This window comes from Clinocottus analis, unplaced genomic scaffold (genome assembly GCF_023055335.1).
Source record: "Clinocottus analis isolate CAN_PGR_092001 unplaced genomic scaffold, fCliAna1.0.p SCAF_28, whole genome shotgun sequence".
Classification (NCBI taxonomy): domain Eukaryota; kingdom Metazoa; phylum Chordata; class Actinopteri; order Perciformes; family Cottidae; genus Clinocottus; species Clinocottus analis.
Genome location: NW_027176020.1, coordinates 2,160,014 through 2,181,442, shown reverse-complemented (window position 1 = coordinate 2,181,442; position 21,429 = coordinate 2,160,014). Strand labels below are relative to the sequence as shown.

The following is a 21,429-nucleotide window of genomic DNA, read 5'->3' as shown; positions in this document are numbered from 1 at the left end:
GGAGCGAGAGATGGAAGGATCACAGTGCAACAGTAAATAATGTTACAGTATGAATAATGAGCTCCCTCTGTGCCGGGGCCTCAACTGGACTAATGACAGAGACCTGTTTTAGATTAGGTCTTGCACAAACACACACACACACACACACACACACACACACACGTACACGTGCACGACCCCAACACACACTCCCAGGAGGGGAGGTCCTGTCAGTTTAGATAAGCCGCTGCTCACGGCTCTGGGTTCTGCTGTGGGGCAGATAGGATTTTTAAAAAAGGGAGATGGCATCACGGGCACATCTTCAGTCACCCTGTTGCTGTGAGCTGGCAGGTATCGGGCACCCGGTTCCCCACAGGATTGTTCTTCCTGTGAGAAGGCTGAAAGTCAAACGAGAGCTAAAACAAACATTTGATTCTTCATGTGCATCAATTTAAGCCTCGTCGTGGTGCAGGTCTGCCCTCTGCTGGCAGGGTGCTGTAACTTTTAAAAGCTGCAGTGAGGAACTTTTTCTACACAGAATCGACACAAAGTGAAAGCACCAACTAAGAAAAACACAAGGTGTTTATTAAAAACAAAACAAAACCTCCAGTTTTAAGTGTCAAAATCTTCAGGGATACAATAATCAATCCATATTAAATATCTTTAATTTAAAACAGCGAGCGAGAGAGAGAGAGAGAGAGAGAGGCTCTCTACAAGTGAACCTGTTTGTGGGAGAATTCACAGCCAGGACAATACAAGTGTAACAGAGAACATCAGGCTACTATTATTAAGTGGAAATATATCCATTATGCAAAATGTTCATAATTAGAAGGCTGGATATTTATTAAAAATATCTAGAAGCATGCTTCATCAAGTAAATATTTACAAAGCGTTGTTATATCCACAAGTCTCTGTTGCTTTAGCAGTAAATTAGTAAATTCTGACTCCACCACAATCAAAGAAAGATATGCTAGTGATTAGACTGATTTGTTCAACATAAAGTGTATTTCTAAACGCCACGCGCTCATCTTCGCCCTAAAATCAGTGATGTATTTCAAAAACAAATCTAAGCCCTGTAGCTGGTGTCAAAGTGTCTCTGACTGTTGTTTCAGTCTCAGTTCACGTCCTCCCCTCAGCTCCCGGCTCCGCGAGGTGAAGGAAGGTGAGCAGGCACTATAACTCAAGTCGGCCTCTACTTTCTCCTCCTCCTCCTTCCTATTCATCGCTTCTCCAGTTTTTTGAATCGGGCTTCTGTAAAGAGGAGAAAAGAAGACATGTGATCACTCGGACGCTCAAGTCTGAATGCATTAACGTTGTGGCCGACTCCTTGAGCTCTGATTGAGACATATTTAGCTGCGATGTTGTCGGTGGTGTCACAGCACCACCTGGTGGTGGACTTCATAACGCATCACTATGAGAGCTGATGGAGCTGCTGCACATATCTGACAAAATAACTAAACTGGCAGCTGTTTACATCATTTTTTCTTTAAATTTACCAGATTAAAATCCATCTCACTCAATACATGACCGGACTGAACTCATCATACATTATCGTACATGCACACTTGTGCGCATCAGACGTCCTACCCAGTTTCTTGGAGTACGCGTCCATCTTGTAAGCCGCCTGTTCCAGCGACGACACCTGATCCTCGATCTGGTTGATCTGGTCCAGGTAAGGCTGCAGGCTGGCATCTACAAAGGAGAAGAAACACAGACCAACGCTGCAGGTAAAGACACTGAACAGGAAACAAACAACAACAAACAAGGATGATGTCGTTTGGTCGTTAATATTGTCTCACAAATAAGATCAGAGAGGTTTTCCTTCAATAGTCTACATACGTGTCACCCTGCAAAGCATGTTGTCAAGAAGTTTACAAAAGATTTAGATTTAAAGTACCTTTTGCACAGTTTAACCTAAAACTTTTTTTTTTTTTTACAAAGAATGAGAAGTGCAGCGGCATGCATTAGTAGTATATTTTTGCTACTGTCAATTTATGAAATTGTGCAAATTATTGAATAAATGCTAAAAAAAAACAACAACAACAACACAAGGGTTATGCATCTGGACTCACATTTGTTGTTTAGGTCCTGCAGGTTCCGGCTGATGTTGATGCTGATGTCCTTCATCTCCATGTACTTCAGACTGGTGAGCTTGTTCATGTTCTCCAGGAGGCGGTAGTCCTCACAAGTCCCTGAACAGGTGAGGAGAGCACATATGCATGAACAAACACAGGTGATTATGAAAGAAGAGCATCTGTAAATCTAAACATTGTCTTTGATCTTTGTGTGTGGAGACCTGTTAGTTCTCCTTGCAGGAAGACGGACATCTTTTCAAACATATCGGTGCACAGCTCGTCGATATCGGGCTCTGCGGGCTCCACAGCCTCCTCTGCCGTCTCCACGCCACCGTCACCTGCGCGCCAGCGTCAGCACATTAAATACACAACACAGGGCAACCACTTCAAAACAATAAAAAGGAGCAACAACAACAACAAAACGGAGACAAATAATAATAAAGCCAGGAAAAACAAACACGAAATACTCACAATTATGGTTGTACAATGTAAAACACACGGAAGAGCAGACACGTAAAAATAATAATGAGGTTACTGTGTGTTTCTACGTTAAGTGTTAGCCAGCTACGGAAGCTGCGAGGAGACATCACCCACTGTTCGTGCTCGGCTTCTTGGGAGCGACCGCCGGGCTCTCCGCCGCCGCGGCCTCCGGAGCTTCCGGCGGGCTGCTGGAGCTCGCGGCCGCGTTCAGAGCCGCCAAATGGGCCGCGGGTGCCCTGGAGATGCTGTCCATTGCTGCGGCGTCGTCGCCCGTCGCAGCCATTTTGTTCCTGTTTTGACTTTCCCCCCCATCCTGTCACATGAGTGGTCACGTGACGTCCGCCCGCCACCGGCGCCAGTCGCGCGCATTGCCACGCCCTGGTGAGGTCGGAATGTGAGGCACGCGATGTAATACCACTTTTACAAATTACCGGAAACCATGTTAACCAGCATTTAATGATTTAGGATAAACGTAATAAAACAATGTCTGGAGGCTGCAGTGTGCGGAACGGAGTAATTAGACTTTTCCATGTTTAATAAATCAATGAAAAAAATGCTTTTCCAAAGTATATATGAATAAATATATATATTTTAAAGGTTTTGAAATTAAACTTTGTATTTATTAAATCATATTTTGTCACATTTCGTGATAAAAAAAAGAGGTGAGAAAGCGGCCCACAAATGTGATGATACTAAACAAAATGATATGTTTCACTCAATTACATTTTAATTGTATTGGTATTGCCCCAAATCACTAAATTTCCTTTTAAAATATGTACAACATATGACATATTCTGTCCTGAACTCTCTCCCCCGTGATGGGAAAAAGAAAAGGAAGAAACCTCAGAGAGAAAGCAAGAGAGAAGTGCAATGGATGAAAAAACATAATTTAATTACATCGTATATCCACGTGACAAATGTAATTTATAAAGAGAGTACTCATAGAAGGAGGTCATGACTGTTTCCTGTTAGTCCACAACAGTTGCTTTAACATTTGGAACTTGTGAAATGATTTATTGGCTTTTGTCCAATAAACCTAAATTAAAATGTATATTTCTGAGTGAAATACATGTATGTGTTTATTGTCTATGTTTTGATGATACTCAGAGATAAAAATGTTTAAAAGGTGTTCAAATGGATCCTACATTGTTACTATTGGACATTGATACAACATTATTGTTCTCTAGTAAAATGATTTTACTGCTTGAAGACGTCATCCTTTTTACGATAATTACGCTTGTATCCACCCTCATAAAAATATGTAATCCATTATTAATAAGTATTGTAATATGATCATATTTTACTACTACTACTCGTGCTGCCTGTGATTTAAACAATAGATTACAAGTTAAGACATGATTATAAATATGTATTCTTAAATTATGAAATGAGCAAAGCAGGATTAAAAGATATTAGGCTCACATTTCAAATTCAGGATTTAATTTATTTTTCTTATTATGTTAAACTTTTTTTATTTTATTTTTTTATTCCATCTAAAAATTGAGCTTCCATCACTGATACACAAGACAATGATAATTATTTTTTTTAAATTAGAAATCGTCAAAACGTTTAAGACTTTTCGCTGTGCGCGCTCCCGCGAGAAGCATGCAATTCTTGGCAGGCGGAACTCGGCGTAACACCTGTGTGTCGGTGCTGCTGTGGGGGGGAAGCTAGGATCGTGACAGGCTAGCAGCAGTGGACTGTAAACATGGCGGCGTGCACAGCTACAGGGCTGTGCCGAGCACCCCGTTACTACTAGTCCGCGAGACGGAGACCCCTCACACCCCCCCAACACACACCTCCCCGAAAAAAAATGGAGACCGAAGAGGAGCAGCACATAACGACGCTCCTCTGCATGGGTTTCCCGGACCCCGACGTGATACGGAAGGCGCTCCGGCTGGCGAAGAACGACATAAACGAGGCGGTGGCGCTGCTGACAAACGAAAGCCCCGGACTCGGTTATGGATACGAGCCGATGGAGAGCGGGCCTGCCCCCGGCGTGGGCTCGACCGGAGACGTGGAGAGCGGCGGCGGCAGCACTAGCGGTGGCGGCGGCAGCGGCGGGCGGACCGGGACAACGGGAGGGTTTGACCCGCCGCCTGCGTACCACGACGTGGTGGATAGCGAGGTAACAAAAAAAAGAGCGGGGTTTCCCAACCGGGCATCAAAGGACCCGGAGGGAGAGAAACGAGGGAGGAGGACAGGGCGACTTACCGGGGAAACGGAGGGGCGAGCCCCGGTTAACTCTGCTAAAGTTAGCGGCTGGCGACGCTACAACGAGCCCCAACGTGAGCTGTCTCTCCGGTCCCACGGGACAAGGGACGCTGTCACGGGAGAATTGTCCGGTAGCGCGACGTCTTGGCGACTTAAACGACGCTGCTAACCTAAATTCATAAAACTTAACAGCTACGCTAACCCACACTAGCTAGTAGCCGGCTAGCTAGCCATCCAGCGTCAGCCGGTAACTGGACCAGGTGTAGCGGCACAGAGGCGGCACTCTGCGGGGTTTAAAGCACTGATTTCCTCTGGCGTTGGGTAATCGATCCCATCGGCAGAGCACGCGGGGCGGCTGGATCTATTCAGTCCGCCTTTGGCGGGGCGGCTTTGCAGATTGTTAGCCGACGTTAGCGTGCAGGGGCTCGGCTGACAGCGGCGACCTCTCGCCGACAGCGCGGTCCACTCGAACCCAAACGGCGGTTTCGCAACGTCTCTTGACTCACGGGGCCATTTTGATCATATCTTCCGGCCACATTCTCAGCTGTGAAAAAAAATGTCGAGTTTGCTCGTGTCACCTTGTGTGTAACTTAAGTGTGTGTTTTTGTGTGGGGAGCGTTTGCACTTGATGCTGTGAGGCCGGTTCTGTCAGATCTACCCTGCAGGTCGCATCGTTTCGTCCGAGTCCGCTGTCGGTTGTGTCACGTGTTGTGGCAAATTAACTCCGTTGGCGTTTCATGCATACCTGTCTACGAGACACAAGACGTGACACCTCGATGTGCCCCTTCAGTAACCTGACCTCTCAATCCTGTTGCTCCCTTCAGATCTCGTAAAAAAAATCCTGCAGGTGCTGTCAAAGTGAAAACTGCACTTTCTCCCAAAATTGTAAGATGATTGATTGAGACTTTCCAACCACTTGTGGTGTCCCTTTTGAATGTCTGTTCCAGCTGCTGGGACTATGAATCAAGCATGAATGGTTGTAAATTAATCCCAATATCTGTTTTCCTTTTCCGCTAACTCTCCCTTTCTCTCACTGCTGTCACACTGTTATAGCTGCAGGGTAAACAACCGTTGGCATTTACAGTATGCAGGGGGGAAATAGCACACATTTTGCAGGTCACTGTACACTGTTTTTGTGAACATGCCAATAATGGTGGCGTTCCAAACTCAATCAGCCCAAAGCGACTCCCTTTCTTGAGTTCATTGAATGTCCACACGCCCCCCAAAAAAAGTCCTATTTTGAACCCACTTCTCCATTTGTTGTCTTAAGATAGAGAAGTGAACAAGTGTCTCCCAATGTGCAGTGCAGGAAATGAGCCTCAAGAACATAACTGCTTTACTTGCCGCCTCTTGTCGGCTGTGTTTGTGCTTGAGAGGCATGTCACAGGCCTATGTCCCCATGTTATGCCTCCAAATATAGCCCTGCAGTCTCCCTAACACACATAAACACATTGCAGTTTTGTTTTTTTGCAGAGGGGGGATCCCAGGAGGGCCGCAGGGTGCATAGTAACAGAGCGGCTCTGGGTTACCTCACCGCCCTGCGCAACCACCACACATGAGGTCTGTGCCTTTAGAGACCCGAGCAGTCGTCCCCTAGAGCCTCCAGGTCTTGACTCATTGAGGGCTTTGCAGCTCATTTGCATGTTCGATGGTTGTTTACAAGCAACCCTGAATATTGTATACAAAGATAGGAAGTTTCCTCTTTCTCAGTGATGTCATTCTTGTTGAAATCAGAGGAACCAGTATTTATACTTATCAGAGAGTTCTGATTTGCAACGATATGTCTTCCCTTGGTTACTTCAAATGTAGTGCTAAACATCGTCGTTTCTAATTGTCCTTGGAAGGGATGATACATGACGCTTCTCCTCCCTTTTACCTCGTCCTCCGCTTCTCCTCTTTAACGCTCAGTCCAGCACTTAAAAAACAAAATATATATATTTCATTAAAACAGGCACTGCAACACATGGACCATTATGTATGCTAATTTATGGAGATGTATTCAGAATGGTCGGACTTGACCTAACTCTTCTTTGCCGTGTTAATATTTGCGCCAAAGGCAAACTCGACAAATGAGCTGTGAATAGTTTGGGTTATTTGTAATGTAGTTAGAGCATAATTATGATGCTTTTTAACACTAAACTGCGGGGTCAAGCCTCAATAGATTGCTGTAAATGATTTGCGCGCTGCCAAAATAAAAACCTCAATCACTCGTAGGCAGATATGACGTGTGCTTTAGCGTGACATGCTCCACGACGCGTTTTCCTCGAGGAGTGAGTTCTGCTGTGTAATCATGAATATTCAGACGACATCATGAATATGTAAACAATGTTCTAATGTCAATAATTCAATAACCCTTTGTGTGCGTTCGCCACATGGACTCGTAGACTTTACCGCTCCCGGGCCTGTTGTGTCCCCGTCAAGGGGGACGCCGGCTTTTTGAAGGCAGAAGGCTTAAGAGGCAACGTTAAGCAAGTCGGTTTTAACTTCTTGATACTTAAACCAGCATATTGGACAAATCCTGATCCAATACTAGTGTGTAAAATAAAAAATATATATTTTTAAACAGCTATATACTAACTCTACGTGACTGTGATTTGATTGCCATCATTGTAAGACCTGGCTCAGGTTTATACCCTTTTCTAAAACATAAACAAATGCATACAGTTGACTTACTTTATTTCATTGTCACGCTTGACAGATTCTCCACTGTAAAAATATTAGCGAAATTGCTGACATTGTGCGACCTCGAGCACAGATGACGCTCCCCCCTATCGGCTCTGCGCATGTGCAACGACTCTCTCGTTCTCCCCTCGTCGATTTCGGACGCAGCAATCAGGCGGTGCTTAACGAGCAGGACGCGCGGATCCGGTAGCGTGTGGCGCATGTTGTTGTTGTTGTTCCCTGTGTAGCGTAAATGAGCTGATATGCTAACGTGGTATCGGATCGCTGCATAGAGTCGAGTACTCGCCGATACCCGATCCAACGTTGTTGTTTTTTTAAGGCTGTATCGGAGACATTTCCAATACTGGTGTCAGGACAACTCCATAGGTAGCGTCGTATCGCTAACACGCTAACGAGACAAGTGTCATTACACACACCGTGTCGCACGCGTCGCAGCCCTTTTTGACTTCAGTGAAACACTTGAGAACAAGCGCCTGTTCGGGAGGAAATAGAGGGACGCTGAGATGAAGAGCAGAGCGAGAAAGAAAGAGAGGGAGAGGACACATTTTCACAAACGACTGCTCTCGCTCTCCTCCCAGAGGGAGCAGAAGAATCAAGCGTCATCCTCTGAGACTTTATCCTTTGCCAGAGGCCGTTTGGATTAACCTCAGCTGCAGCGTCCCAAAACAACAGACGACGCAGCGTGAAACAAAGGCTGTAATTGTGTCCTGTGTGTTTGTGTTTACAGCGGAGCAACGATGAGAACGGGAACTGCTCGGGGGGCAGCATGGAGTTCCCCACCACCAACCTGTACGAGCTGGAGAGCCGCGTCTTCACCGACCACTGGTCCATACCGTACAAGAGGGAGGAGTCCCTGGGCAAGTGTCTTATCGCGTCCACCTGCCTCGCCCGGCACGGTAAGAAACCCCCGAATGTGTGGGAGGAAGATTTATTTTTCGACGGGTCTGCTTTAAATCAAAAGGCTCGCCATCTGCGTTTATGTGCGTGTGTGTGGGCGGTATGTTTTGTTTGGAGCGTTTTTCACATGTTATTTTGGACACACGGCTCAATCTGTATCTCCTCGTCACAGCTAGTTCCCCCCCTTCCTCTCCTCTCCTCTCCTCTCCTCTCCCTCCTTTCTCCTCAATGTGTTTGGATGTGAGATAAGAATGTGACTCCAACTGCTCCCTCTCCGCCAGGCCTCGCCGACGCTGATGAAAACTGCAAGCGCTTCATAGACCGGTGCATGCCGGAGGCCTTCAAGAAGGTGAGCCGCGAAGGGATCAAGCGGCTTTTAATACTCGATTCATCGACGCACGTGTCCCTGAACTGTCTTTTGTTTGCCGCCTCCACCAGTTGCTGACCAGCAGCGCCGTACACAAGTGGGGCACCGAGATCCACGAGGGGATCTACAACATGCTCATGTTGCTGGTGGAGCTGGTTGCGGAGCGGGTGAAGCAGGACCCCGTACCCGTGAACCTGATGGGAGTCCTGACTATGGTGCGTCCTCGCTCACACCTTCAACGTTCTTTTCACATACGAGGCGTTTAACCCGTTGAAAACTGTGGAACCAGTTTTGTCTCCAGACCTCTTTTTCCCGTGTTTGAGTCGGCCTAGGAACCCCAAATTAATTCCAATACTCGTGTTTATTGTATGTATTTGTTTAGCAAAGTCTTGGGAGAAAAATGTATATCTGCACAAAAAAAACCCTTTTTTAAAAAGATAATTTGATTGTAACTATGAACATCCAGCCAGATTCCCAAAAATGCCTCCTGGAGCTGTCAATAAGACACCTTTTTTAAAAGATTAGGACCTAAAGAATCAGAATCTGCAACACAAATCACAATAAAACAAAGTCTTGGTCTGTTAGGAAGGAGTTTCAGTCCAAAAACTGTGTCATTCGGTTCAAAAATGGAAAAAAAATACGTATTTTATGTCAAAAGATTGTCTAAATGGGGCATGCTGGGACTTAAAATGGGAGCGGGAGGATTTTCGCGCATGGTTTCTAAAAGGTTAATACTTTACTTGTTTCTTTACAGAGTTTGTATAAAGGCTATAAATTAGTCATTAAATATGAGATGAGTTTAAGCTCAAAGCTCCTCCGTACTTCTCATGCGCCGAATTACAATACAGTCTAATCTGCCGCCGTGAGTGTTGGGAAGACTCCAACCTGTTTAACAAAAAAAATGCTGATTAATCATCAATATGTATCCATGCTCCTTGTCGTCGTTGTCTTGTTGTTCGCAGGCCTTCAACCCGGACAACGAGTACCATTTCAAGAACCGGATGAAGGCCTGTCAGAGGAACTGGGCGGAAGTCTTTGGAGAAGAGGCCAACATGTTTGCGGTCTCTCCGAGCAACGCCTATCAGAAAGTAAGGAGGGCGGTGGTTGAGTCTCCGTCGCCTTTATAAAGTCTTATTGCTGCGTGTGTGTGTGTGCCAACTCATCCAGATGCTGCTAGTATAAATGCACACACACACACACACAAGCGTGTGCTTCCTTATTAGCCTTTGTTTAGCATTCGTAGTCGCACCCAGGGGCCGAAAAATGACTTTTCCGTCCCCGCTGTTGTGTAACGGAGCCGTTTTTGGTTCAGAAGGACATGTGTGACTGACACACAACAGCTGGCAGACAACTTGTGTGTGTGTTTTTTCTCTTACAACAATTTGCAGTGTCACTGTTTGAATAAATCCACTGTCACTGTGCTCCTCTCTTCCAGGAGCCTCACGGTTGGCTGGTTGACTTGGTGAACCGGGTGAGCAATGAGCCAGATTCTTGTCTCCTTTTCATAGAAAATGTCTTTTCTGTTTGGACTCACATGTCTCCTTTTCCTAATCTTCTTCTTCCTTTTTCTGGGTCAAGTTTGGAGAGCTGGGAGGATTCACCGCCATCCAGACGAAGCTCAACGCGGACGAAATCGAGATCGCCGTAAGAGTCGCCGTCCTCACTTTGCTCTCCTTGAACTTCTTCCTTTTCTTTATTTTTGTGACGGGATGGTTGCTTTTGGTTCCTACTGGTGGTTCTGGATGGGAGAGAAGCAGCGCAGACAGACTTTTAGACTGTGCAAGCGAAAGGTCACTGTGTTCACCCCCACTGCTCTCAGCTGCAAGAGACCCCCCCCCCCCAACTCTCACTAATACTCACTAACACACAAACACGCTCTCTCATCCTGCCGCTGTGTTGATGGTAGAAATGCTCTGTTGTGTCGTGTGTTGTGAGGCATCCTTGTACTGATGCTTCCTTCTGGGAACCCGGCCGGAACCACAGCAGTGCACAGCCATTGATTCAGTGTGTGTGTCTGTGTGTGTACGGACACACACACTCTCTCTCTAAGCATATTAATATGTGTGGCTGCCCGCTGAAAGTCAACGAGTCAAATCATCCGTAGCTGATACGCTGACCCCTCAGTCAACTTGAAATTCTGCAGGCACAGCAGTTTTAGTTTACTCAAAAAAAAAGAAAAGAGGATAGATAAAATAAATCTGCTGCTGGCAAAGAAAACGAGGTTAGCGGCTCTTGTCGTTCGTTATCCGTGTCTTTGCTTCTGGACAAAGTTCACGTGACGAATCCATGAAGGACACGACTGACGAGAAGCAACCAAGGAGCGAACGCCGGTTCAGATGCTGCGGTTCTGCTCGTCCAGTCGAATAAACCATCCATTTACAATATATTTATATTGTAAATTATATTGAAATATTTATATTTTTTATATATTTATTTAAATATTTATATTTTTAATATATGTTTATAGTTATTTTTTATACTTTTCAATTTTTATATTTATTTCAATATCTATATTTTTATATTTATTTCAATATTTATATTTTTATATATTTCAATATTTGAATATATTTATATTTTTGTATTATATATTTGAGTTCATTATAGAACTAATAAACAAAAAAAAAATCAATTTTCTTTGAATTGTCGAAATCCGATTCAAATAAAAACCGTTCATATTTATGCAGCAGAGCTTCTGCAGGAGCAGAAAGCTCAACAAGAGTTTGTCAGCCGTCTGATATCAAACATACTACGAGCACAGCAGGGAGAGAAGATAATGGGATGAGTGCTCCCTCCTCTACTGACTCCCAAGGCTGAGTCACTCATCTGTCTGCTTTGAGCAGGAAGTCAAGTGCACGAGGAGGAGGAAGAGGAGGAGGGGGGTTACAGAGTGAATAGAGGAGGAAGGTGGGGGTGACGGGAGCCCAGAAGCAGAGATGGAGGACGGCCAGAAAAGAGACAGGAACACGGGAACCATTCATTAAGCCCCTGTGATTTAGCACCGAGTGACAAACGACAGCTGGGCTCTTGTGTTTAAAACTGACCCACACGTCTGTTTACGCTGACGCACACGCAGCCCGCACACTGTGTTTAACGAGTGGACGCCGTCATTGTGACGTCGCCCGTCGGTTTGTGGACCCGTGGATGTTTTTTTGAGGCTTCGAGTTCACCGATTTGACCATATTTTGACTGAGGAGGAGTTACATAGTATACCTGTCAATCACCTGGTAGCCCCGCCCCTAAAGCATACGCTACTGTACTTAATGAACATCATGCTGTATTGAAGAAGACGAATGTTTACAATGTTTCCTGAGGGAATACATCAAGAGAGAAGTAGAGTCATTTATATAGACTTCTATACAACCAGAGGAGTCGCCCCCTGGTGGTCAGGAGAGAGAATGCAGCTTCAACACATGAAGCATAGACTTCTATACAACCAGAGGAGTCGCCCCCTGGTGGACACTAGATATTTAAGAATGAATAAACAATTCCTACTTGTCAGGCGCCGGCGGTATTCGTGAGTTACTTTAATTTGTTTCTTGGTGTCGCATCCTGAGTCTCCTCCGCTCTGCCTCCTCAGTGTGTGTCGGCGCTCGTCCAGCCTCTCGGAGTCGGTGCCGAATATCTCAACTCCAGCCTCGTCCAGGTGAGCGCACCTCACCTGCACACCTGCACACTGAACCGCTGATCTACTTCAAGTCTTTTGTAGCATGTTTTCTGCTGCTAATTTGATCAGGTTGACATTGTGTATTTATTTGCCGTGTCTTCTAACTGTTTTCATATTGTGTTTCCTAGCCCATGCTCGATCCAGTCATCCACAAGATGATCACGTATGTGCAGAACCTGGAGGAGAAGGACCTTAAAGACAAGGTAGCATTTTATATTCGTCAGGCTTCCACACAAAAAATCCCACCTGCGGTCAAATCCCAGGTTTGGTTTGATTGACTTCATCCTCGTGACCTTCACTTGTCCGTCGCCCCGCAGCGCCTGGTGAGCATCCCGGACCTGCTGTCGGCCATCAAGCTGCTGTGCATGAGGTTCCAGAGGGAGCTGGTCACCGTGGTGGACGACCTGCGGCTGGACACGCTGCTGCGCATGCTTAAAACCCCCCACTTCTCCACCAAGATGAACTCCCTCAAAGAGGTCCGCTCTTTTTACTGGATGACGTTGGATTTTAAACGGCACGAGCGCAATAATTTCTTTTTTTTTTCTGTCTGTTCTCATGCGTCTTTGTTTTTTGTATCTTCTTCCCAGGTGACTAAGTTGATAGAGGAGAGTACGGTGTCAAAGACGGTGAAAAATGCCATCGACACGGATAAACTTTTGGACTGGCTGGTGGAGAACTCGGTCCTCTCAATAGCGCTGGAGGGTAAGAGAAGCCCAAACTGATCGTAACGGATGTTTCTCACAACGTGCTCCTGGACAAACGTCACTGCTTCATGAAGAAATCTTCAAAAATGATCAGGTTTCACTGTGACGGTGTTCACAGTGGTCATTAAATAATGTTTTTTTTTTCCCAGGTAACATTGATCAAGCTCAGTACTGTGAGAGAATAAAGGGAATCATTGAGTTGCTGGGGAGTAAACTGTCGCTGGACGAACTCTCCAAGATCTGGAAAATCCAGGTTAGAACAAAATTTACCTTTTTTTTTTAAGCGCATTGAACACTTTTGGTTTTATTTGACAAGATGTTTGTTTAAAATAATCGAGTTTTCCTGTCTTCTGATGCTTCTATTGGTTCCTTCAGGCGGGCCAGTCATCAACTGTGATAGAAAACATTCATACAATCATCGCTGCCGCTGCTGTGAAGTTCAGCTTCGATCAGCTCACCCACCTCTTCGCCCTCATACAGAAGGTCAGGGCGAAGGGCGAAGGCACATTTTGGGAGTAGATTGGCTCAGTGAAAAGTGTTTTGTAAGTCTCTTCTCTTTTTGTTTGCATGTTGTTTAGAGCTGGGAGGTCGAGAGCGACCGCGTGAGGCAGAAGCTGCTCAGTCTGATCGGGAGGATCGGCAGAGAGGCTCGCTCTGAAACGACAACAGGAAAGGTATGTCGGCGCGTCCACGGACGGATTACTGGACGAGCCAGCCGGGCAGAGGGCTTTCACCCAGAAAATGGGATTTAAACAGTGAACCTGAAACATAAAAGGACTAAAAGAAGACTGCAAAACAACAACAAAGAGACTTGACGGCTATGAAAAGGGGAAAAAGTACTACAAAGACATGCAAAACAGCTACAAAGAGACGCAAAACGACTATGAAAAGGGCAAAAATGGCAACAGAAATACACAAAAAGATTCTTAACTACTACAGAGAGACACAAAACGACTACAAAAAGGCACAAAACGACCACACAGAGACACAAAACAACTAAACACACACAAAACAGACTCGTGACCGGCTCGTGGCTCTTCCTGCGAAGGCCTTGTGAGGACGCTGAGCCGTGACTCCAGGTTGTGTTGTCGTGCGTGTCCAGGTGCTGGAGGTGCTGTGGGAGCTGGCCCACCTGCCCACGCTGCCCACCAGCCTGGTGCAGCAGGCGCTGGAGGAGCACCTGGGCATCCTGAGCGACGCCTACGCCGTCAAGGAGACGGTGAAGCGCAGCTACATCATCAAATGCATCGAGGACATCAAGAAGGTGAGGCGCCGCTTAGGGGCCGCTTAGGAGCCGCTCAGGAGCCGCTCAGGAGCCGCTCAGGAGCCGCTCAGGAGCCGCTCAGGAGCCGCTCAGGAGCCGCTTAGGAGCCGCTCAGGAGCCGCTTAGGAGCCGCTCAGGAGCCGCTCAGGAGCCGCTCAGGAGCCGCTTAGGGGCCGCTTTGGAGCCGCTAGTGGTTTTTGGGCTTAATGGCGCTCCAGGGCATTCGAGGACCCTTCAAGAGGACGTATTGTTGTTTGTTTTGTGTTTACATCAAATAAAAACCCCGTTCCTTTTAGGCACAGCTCACAAAAGGAGCTCAATCTGTTTTAAATTAAACTATGGAGGCTCATTTCTGCTGTTAATAGAACAAAAACGAGACTTTTGATGGGGGAAAAAAGGTCCTTTAATTCGTTATTATGACTTATCTCAAAATAATGACTTAAATAATCAAACTCTCAAAAATAATGATTTCCTATCTCAGAATATCTAAAAAATAGTGACTTCCTTTTTCTAAATGAAGACTTTCCATCTCAAAATAGAGACTTTCCATCAAGATAAAGTCTTCTTATCTCATAATAATTACATAATACCTCAAAAGAGTGAAAAACGTCCTTGAAATACAGACATCATATTGTCACAAAATGAACTAGGACCTCAAAATAATGATAAAAAACTACCACAAGTCATTATTTTTAAACCTTAAATGAATATTTCAAGATGAGCAAATTGTTATTTCTAGATACTAAGTTGTTATTTTAAGAGTTTCTCATTATGACTTGCAGGTGATGTTCTTCATCACGGTGGTGTGAAAGCTCTTCCTCAGGAAGAACCGCTGCATGTTCCTTCCTGCCGTGACCGTGTTGTTCTAAAGTTAGCGCGTCCTTGTTAATGATGCAGAGAACCGTCAACTCCAGTTTGTTTACGTCTCTTTCCTCCAACTTTGCCTCGGTCTCTCGTCCACAGAGCTGCAGGAGGCCTCTCTCTCTCTTTCTCTCTGTCTCTCTCTCTCTCTGTCTCTCTGCCCTCCACGGGTTCATTATTCATTTCAACTCTTCCTAAAACTTCCTCTCTTTCCTCTGACTGAAGCTCAGAGGCCGACCTCACAGCGTTTCTCCCTCTTTGACCTTCTTCTTCATACATCGTGTACTAACCTTCTGTATTTATTACAATATTCATGTTTGCAAAAGGACGGAACATATTCAAGAAAACTACACACATTGTGGTTAAACTCCTCTTTAAAGGAGTCTTTCATGTATTGATTTAGCTTTTTTTAAAGCAGTATATACAGTTTTCAGTAATGTAATAATGTAAAATATGTCTTCAGAGGCGACTATAATATCGTAAAATACTGAATACTTTTAATAAATATAATGTCACGTGATAATAGTGAGTTAGGAACCGTCTATTTAAATGTTAATGCATTGCTTATTCATGATGAATAGAGGCTTTAAGTGAGCGGTTTACAAATTATCTTGATTTATTCATGATAAAAGGTAGAAATGAGTGAAAGCCTGTGGCGGGGGGATTCACATTTTGTTGTTTTTATGTTCACATGCAGGACAACGAGCACCAGTAAACTGCCCCTCAAATAAATAAAAAACAAATGTATGTTTCTAGACTCACTCTCAGGAGGACTGTAAAGGCAGCGACACTCAAAGCTCATTTCTTACTGGCTCTTGGGGCAAGAAGAAGGCCAACTCTGTGGCCAAAGTAAGAGAACGAAGCTTTACCACCTCATGATCCCAATGTCTGTGTCCGATGTCCGCCGGGCGATCGCGGTGGAAGGTTGCTTGACCACAAAAAAAGCGGGTTTTTCACTGGTCACAGGTTGATTTCACACTTAATTGTAACGAGAAGGGAGTTGAACCAGGTGTGTGTGTGTCTGTCTGTGTGTGTGTAATCGTCTGCTTGCTTCACCGAGAGGGCTTTGGCACTGACTAATGATTACACCGTGGTGTTGATCTCGTCCCCGGGGTGAGAGCCGGCTGGATTAAATGAGTGATCGTATCCGCCGGATGAATGCTCAGCTTTTTGGTGGAAGGGGAAGCACATTTACTCATGCGGAGGGGAATCTGATCGGAGCCTGGGATTTATCATAAAAAGACATGTTTCATATTTGATTTGGACTTTAAAAGCAGTTCGTATGAGGACAAACTTCAACTTCAGGGTGTTTTTAAACAGGATAGTTTGGGATCGGACGTATTTTAGACCCGTAAAAATAATCTCTATCAACGCTTTGTTTAGAATATCTTCACCTCCTTCACCTTGATGTCAGACCTACCTTCCTGGCGGGAGCTAAAGCTGTTAGCTCTACTCTCACCAGACTCCATCGACAAAAACGCATATTTTACCCTGTTGCCGGTCTGCCGCTTCCTCCATCAAAACGATGCTTGTTGGTTTGTTATTGTGTGATCCTTGTGTGACCCTTTTTTTAGACACCAAAGCCACACAATAACATGAACAAACTCACTGATGTAAGCAGCGGTCGGCCAGCAACTCCTGCGTTCAGGCGAGAGTAAAATTACTGTTTCTGTTAATGGAGTCTTGTGGATTAGAATGAGAGCGTAAGAGAGGAATAACGTCTTGAGAAAAGTCTCTCAGGTGGCAATTAAAGAGTTGAAAATATTGCAAATAAAGCGTATTTTAGGAGTCTAAAGTATGTCCACAGTTTGTTGCAGAGATAACTCGTCCAAACACACCTGAACTCTCCTCTGAAACACTCAAAGTCTTGTCCACAGTGTTACATCCCAGGCTCCGGGGTTTTTCTTTCTCATGTTTACACAACCGCAAAAAAATAGCGCGTCTGTGACGACGAAGCAATCTAATTTTAAAAAAAACAAAACCTGATTAGAACGCGATCGGGTGCTCATTCCGCTTTAATGGATGTCATTATCGTGTGTGTGTGTGTGTGTGTGTGTGTGTGTAGGCGTCCCAGCAGAGCAGTCCTCAGGCGGTCTGGGTTGTTCCTGCTCTGCGTCAGCTGCACGAGATCACCCGTTCCTTCATCAAGCAGACCTACCAGAAGCAAGACAAGGTAACACACACACACACACAAACAAGCCAACGCGTTGTCAAAAACGATTATACAGCTGCTGACCCGCTTCTTTCCTTTCCTTGTACCCCTCAGAGCATCATCCAGGACTTGAAGAAGAACTTTGAGATCGTGAAGCTGATCACGGGTTCCCTCGTGTGCTGCCACCGGCTGGCTGTGACCGCCGCGGGGAACACCGGCCTCTCGGGCTCGACGCTGGTGGACGGACGATACACCTACCAGGAGGTTCGTCTGCGCGCCCGCCGGCTCTCAGGAGCTCCTTTTTAAGGGACGCTTTGTGATGTTTAGAAAGAAATGTGTTTGTACAAGCTTCTTCTGCAGCAAAGTGATGCATTTTACACTCTCTATCATCTAAGTGAACGCCGTCTTTAGAATATCTCTGCTCTCACACCAGACTCCATTCACAAAAACACTGATTTAACCTCCCAGAGGGTCAGGAGCTGCTGCTCTGCCGCTGCTTCGATCGGTTAGTTAGTCAGTGTTAGTGTGACTTTGGTGAAGCCGAACTAACTTTAAAACACCGAAGTCACACAATAAACTAACCAGACAAGGCAGCGGAGAACCAGCAACCCCTTACGGTCTTCAAAGGTAAAATTACTGTTTTTGTCAATGGAGTCTGGTGACTTTTTAAAGGAGCATAGATGACTATTACAGCTTCAGTTCCACGTCATAAAAGCTTGTCTGATGGCAAGCGAAATCATGAAAATATTCTAAATATACTGTAAACTGATATTGATTCTTCTTCTACTGCAGTAAACTCTGCAGAAGAAGCTCATTCACGTCATGATTTGACGTTGATTACGAGTAATCTCGTTTGAGGCTTAATTTTCTCTGAGCTGGAAGGTTTTCAGAGGAAGTAATCAACCTTGAGCAGCACGGTGTGTGTTGACCGTGTCCTCAGGATGACGTGTGTGTTGACCGTGTGTGTGTGTGTGTGTGTGTTTCTGAATCTGTTCAGTATCTGGACAGCCACCTGCGCTTCCTGGCCTTCTTCCTCCAGGAGGCCAGCCTCTACCTGGTCTGGAACCGGGCCAAAGAGCTCTGGGAGTGTCTTGTTTCGGGGCCGGACGTCTGTGAACTCGACCGCGAGGTACGGAAACCAGTCGGCCATTTTGTTCCGCAGCGGTGTGTTTAAGGCCCGTGCATGAACACAGGTTACGATAAGTTACAAAATGAAATTATATTAAAAAGATCGGCGTTATGACGCAGAAATAAACAACTTTAAATTTGTTTTTTTGAGGGGTTCTTGTGAATTTTGCATTAAAAGTAATTAAAGGGACACTTCAACCCAAAACCAACGCATATTTTTCATCTCGAATCTAGGTTGTTTATGTTTTATTTTTGTACTTTTAACTGTTTTTGCACTTTATTACATTCACTTCATGTCGGACAGAAGAGCTTTTTTTTTTTTTTTTAAAGCTGTGAGTTAATCATGTAAAACTAAAGTAGCGTCTGCAGACGGCAGGAGCATCTCCAGGTTCCCTTCCTGAGAGACTCGGCTCAGTAAACGTTGTGTGTCTCGTTGTGTGTCTCGTGTGTGTGTGTGCAGCTGTGTTTCGAGTGGTTCACTAAAGGACAACACGACCTGGAGAGCGACGTCCAGCAGCAGCTCTTCAAGGAGAAGATCCTGAAGCTGGAGCCCTACGAGATCACCATGAACGGTGAGAGAGAACGTTAACGAGGCCTTCCTGGGTTACGTTCCCGTGTGTGTGTGTGTCTGTGTGTGATGCAACATGTGTCATCATTCTGTGCTTCCCAGGTTTCAACCTGTTCAAGACCTTCTTTGAGAACGTTAACCTGTGCGACCATCGCCTCAAGCGCCAGGGCACGCAGCTGGTGAGTCCTCTCATGCGCCACGACAGCTGGAGACGCACCTCGTCTGCATTTAGTACTTGTATTTAAACTTTATTGTGTTCCTGGTTTCAGTGCGTGGAGCGCCTCGACCTGGCGGGGATGGACTTTATCTGGCGCATCGCCATGGAAACCCCCGATGAAGAGATAGCCAACGAGGCGATTCAGCTCATCATCACATACAGCTACACCAACCTCAACCCCAAGATGAAGAAGGTGTGTGTGTGTGTGTGTGTGTGTGTGTGTGTGTGTTTTATGCCAGTTTCGGTGTACACTATCTATAGGATTAGTACACTATCTAAAGTATTAGTACACTATAGGAGTAATACACTATCTATAGGATTAGTACACTATCTAAAGTATTAGTACACTATCTAAAGTATTAGTACACTATAGGAGTAATACACTATCTATAGGATTAGTACACTATAGGATTAGTACATTATCTATTGTATAGTATTAGTTCACTTTATGATTAGTACACTTTCAACAGGGTTAGTACATTATCTATAGTATTAGTACACTATCTAAAGTATTAGCACATTATCTTTAGTATTAGTACATTATCAATTGTGTAGTATTAGTACACTTTATATATGATTAGTACACTTTCTACAGGGTTAGTACATTATAGTATTAGTATACTCTAGGATTAGTACACTATAGTATTAGTACATTATCTTTAGTATTAGTACACTATATATAGGATTAGTACACTATAGGTTCAGTATACTATAGTATTAGTACATTATCTTTACTATTAGTACACTATCTTTAGTATTAGTAAACTATGTATAGTATTAGTACATTACCTTTAGTATTAATACTATATCTACAGGATTAGTATACTATAGGTTCAGTATACTATAGTATTAGTACATTATCTTTAGTATTAGTACACTATCTTTAGTATTAGTAAACTATGTATAGTATTAGTACATTACCTTTAGTATTAATACTATATCTATAGGATTAGTATACTATAGGTTCAGTATATTATCTATAGTACACTATGTACATTATCTGTAGTATTAGTACACTATGTATAGTATTAGTACACTATGCTCTCTTTATAGGACTACATTGATAAAAACAGTATTTTTACCTTAGAGAAAACAGCTGCTGGTCCACCGTTTGTTTGTTTGTTTGTTTGTTTGTTTGTTTGTTTGACACTAATGTCCCACAATGACACAAACGGTTAGTTTGTGATCACCAAAGTCGAACAACAACAACAACAACAACAACAACAACATGACCATCCAGCCGGTGGACCAGCAGCTCCTGTGTGTTGTGTTAAATTACTGTTTTAGTGACTTCAGTGTGGCGTCTCGCTGCATCACGTGACTCATGACCGTGTGTCCTGGTCTGTCGTTAAGTTAGAAAACAACAAACCCTGAATGTAATGGAGTTGTTCCAGAGTCGGCGCGTGTGAGTAAATACGTTTCTTTCTCCCAGGACTCCGTGTCTCTGCACAAGAAGTTCATCGCTGATTGTTACAAGCGGCTGGAGGTGAGCGGCAGAACCTGCTCCTGTTATGAATAAATAAATAAACACCCGAAGGCGGCTCATGAATCCCCGTTTCCTCCTCCTCAGGCGGCCAGCTCGGCGCTCGGCGGGCCGACTTTGACGCACGCCGTCACCAGGGCGACCAAGATGCTGACCGCCACCGCCATGCCGACCGTGGCCACATCTGTACAATCACCATCCAGGTACAGAGGGGGGTTTGGGTAAGAGCAGAGCTACTCATCCTATCAACACACGCCTCTCTGAGAGGGCTCCTCGTCCTCATAGAGATACTAAAACACACACACACACTCTGTTGTCCCCCTCATGTTGACGTGTGTGTGTGTCTGTGTGTGTGTGTAGATCCACGAAGCTGGTGATAATCGAAAGACTGCTGCTACTGGCCGAGCGCTACGTCATCACTATAGAGGTAAGACGGGAACTTTATTCAGCACTGCGGGACTTTTTTGAGGCTTTTAGTTTTAATTGTTTGCTAATTTTGGCTACGCTAATGGCGCTAATAGCGCACCTCGTGCCCAGGGTGTCATTTATTTTAATTATTCTTTTAATTTTAGCAGGTCGACCTCAGCTCCTTGAGATAATAAACTGTTTAAGAGATAAGATAAGATGATCTTTTATTAGTCCCTCAGTGGGGAAAGTACAGATAAATAAAGATAAAAAAGTAATATAAATAAAC

At 44.7% G+C, this 21,429-nt stretch overlaps 2 protein-coding genes across 8 annotated transcripts in view; one reads left to right on the top strand and one right to left on the bottom strand.

Annotated features, from left to right (window-relative positions):
• Positions 1 to 543: 543 nt before the first annotated feature.
• Positions 544 to 2,834, bottom strand: bloc1s2 (biogenesis of lysosomal organelles complex-1, subunit 2). 2 transcript variants are annotated; one of them, XM_068593037.1, is made up of 5 exons: positions 2,649 to 2,834; positions 2,276 to 2,392; positions 2,052 to 2,171; positions 1,567 to 1,671; positions 544 to 1,230 (listed from the first exon to the last, which is right to left on the bottom strand). In XM_068593037.1, the coding sequence occupies exons 1-5, from the start codon at positions 2,815 to 2,817 to the stop codon at positions 1,199 to 1,201; spliced, it is 543 nt and encodes a 180-aa protein (XP_068449138.1). In that variant the 5' UTR covers positions 2,818 to 2,834; the 3' UTR covers positions 544 to 1,198. The 2 variants fall into 2 exon arrangements, with proteins under 2 accessions (XP_068449138.1, XP_068449139.1); XM_068593038.1 differs by lacking the exon at positions 2,649 to 2,834 and adding an exon at positions 2,526 to 2,597.
• A 1,380-nt stretch (positions 2,835 to 4,214) lies between these two features.
• The window catches only part of usp24 (ubiquitin specific peptidase 24), a 39,848-nt gene continuing 22,633 nt past the window's right edge, over positions 4,215 to 21,429 (top strand). For 4 of the 6 annotated variants that reach the window (XM_068592879.1, XM_068592878.1, XM_068592876.1 and 1 more), the window contains exons 1-24: positions 4,215 to 4,662; positions 8,158 to 8,326; positions 8,609 to 8,676; positions 8,766 to 8,909; positions 9,657 to 9,782; positions 10,130 to 10,165; positions 10,273 to 10,338; positions 12,272 to 12,337; positions 12,487 to 12,561; positions 12,676 to 12,834; positions 12,946 to 13,060; positions 13,212 to 13,315; positions 13,438 to 13,545; positions 13,641 to 13,736; positions 14,165 to 14,326; positions 17,253 to 17,360; positions 17,454 to 17,603; positions 18,337 to 18,468; positions 18,928 to 19,039; positions 19,138 to 19,214; positions 19,305 to 19,445; positions 20,685 to 20,738; positions 20,823 to 20,956; positions 21,096 to 21,162. In XM_068592879.1, coding sequence (XP_068448980.1) covers positions 4,348 to 4,662; positions 8,158 to 8,326; positions 8,609 to 8,676; positions 8,766 to 8,909; positions 9,657 to 9,782; positions 10,130 to 10,165; positions 10,273 to 10,338; positions 12,272 to 12,337; positions 12,487 to 12,561; positions 12,676 to 12,834; positions 12,946 to 13,060; positions 13,212 to 13,315; positions 13,438 to 13,545; positions 13,641 to 13,736; positions 14,165 to 14,326; positions 17,253 to 17,360; positions 17,454 to 17,603; positions 18,337 to 18,468; positions 18,928 to 19,039; positions 19,138 to 19,214; positions 19,305 to 19,445; positions 20,685 to 20,738; positions 20,823 to 20,956; positions 21,096 to 21,162 — 2,784 coding nt within the window. In that variant the 5' untranslated portion in view covers positions 4,215 to 4,347. The remainder of the gene's footprint in view (positions 4,663 to 8,157; positions 8,327 to 8,608; positions 8,677 to 8,765; positions 8,910 to 9,656; positions 9,783 to 10,129; positions 10,166 to 10,272; positions 10,339 to 12,271; positions 12,338 to 12,486; positions 12,562 to 12,675; positions 12,835 to 12,945; positions 13,061 to 13,211; positions 13,316 to 13,437; positions 13,546 to 13,640; positions 13,737 to 14,164; positions 14,327 to 17,252; positions 17,361 to 17,453; positions 17,604 to 18,336; positions 18,469 to 18,927; positions 19,040 to 19,137; positions 19,215 to 19,304; positions 19,446 to 20,684; positions 20,739 to 20,822; positions 20,957 to 21,095; positions 21,163 to 21,429) is intronic. The other 2 variants (XM_068592880.1, XM_068592877.1) reach the window with 1 other exon arrangement.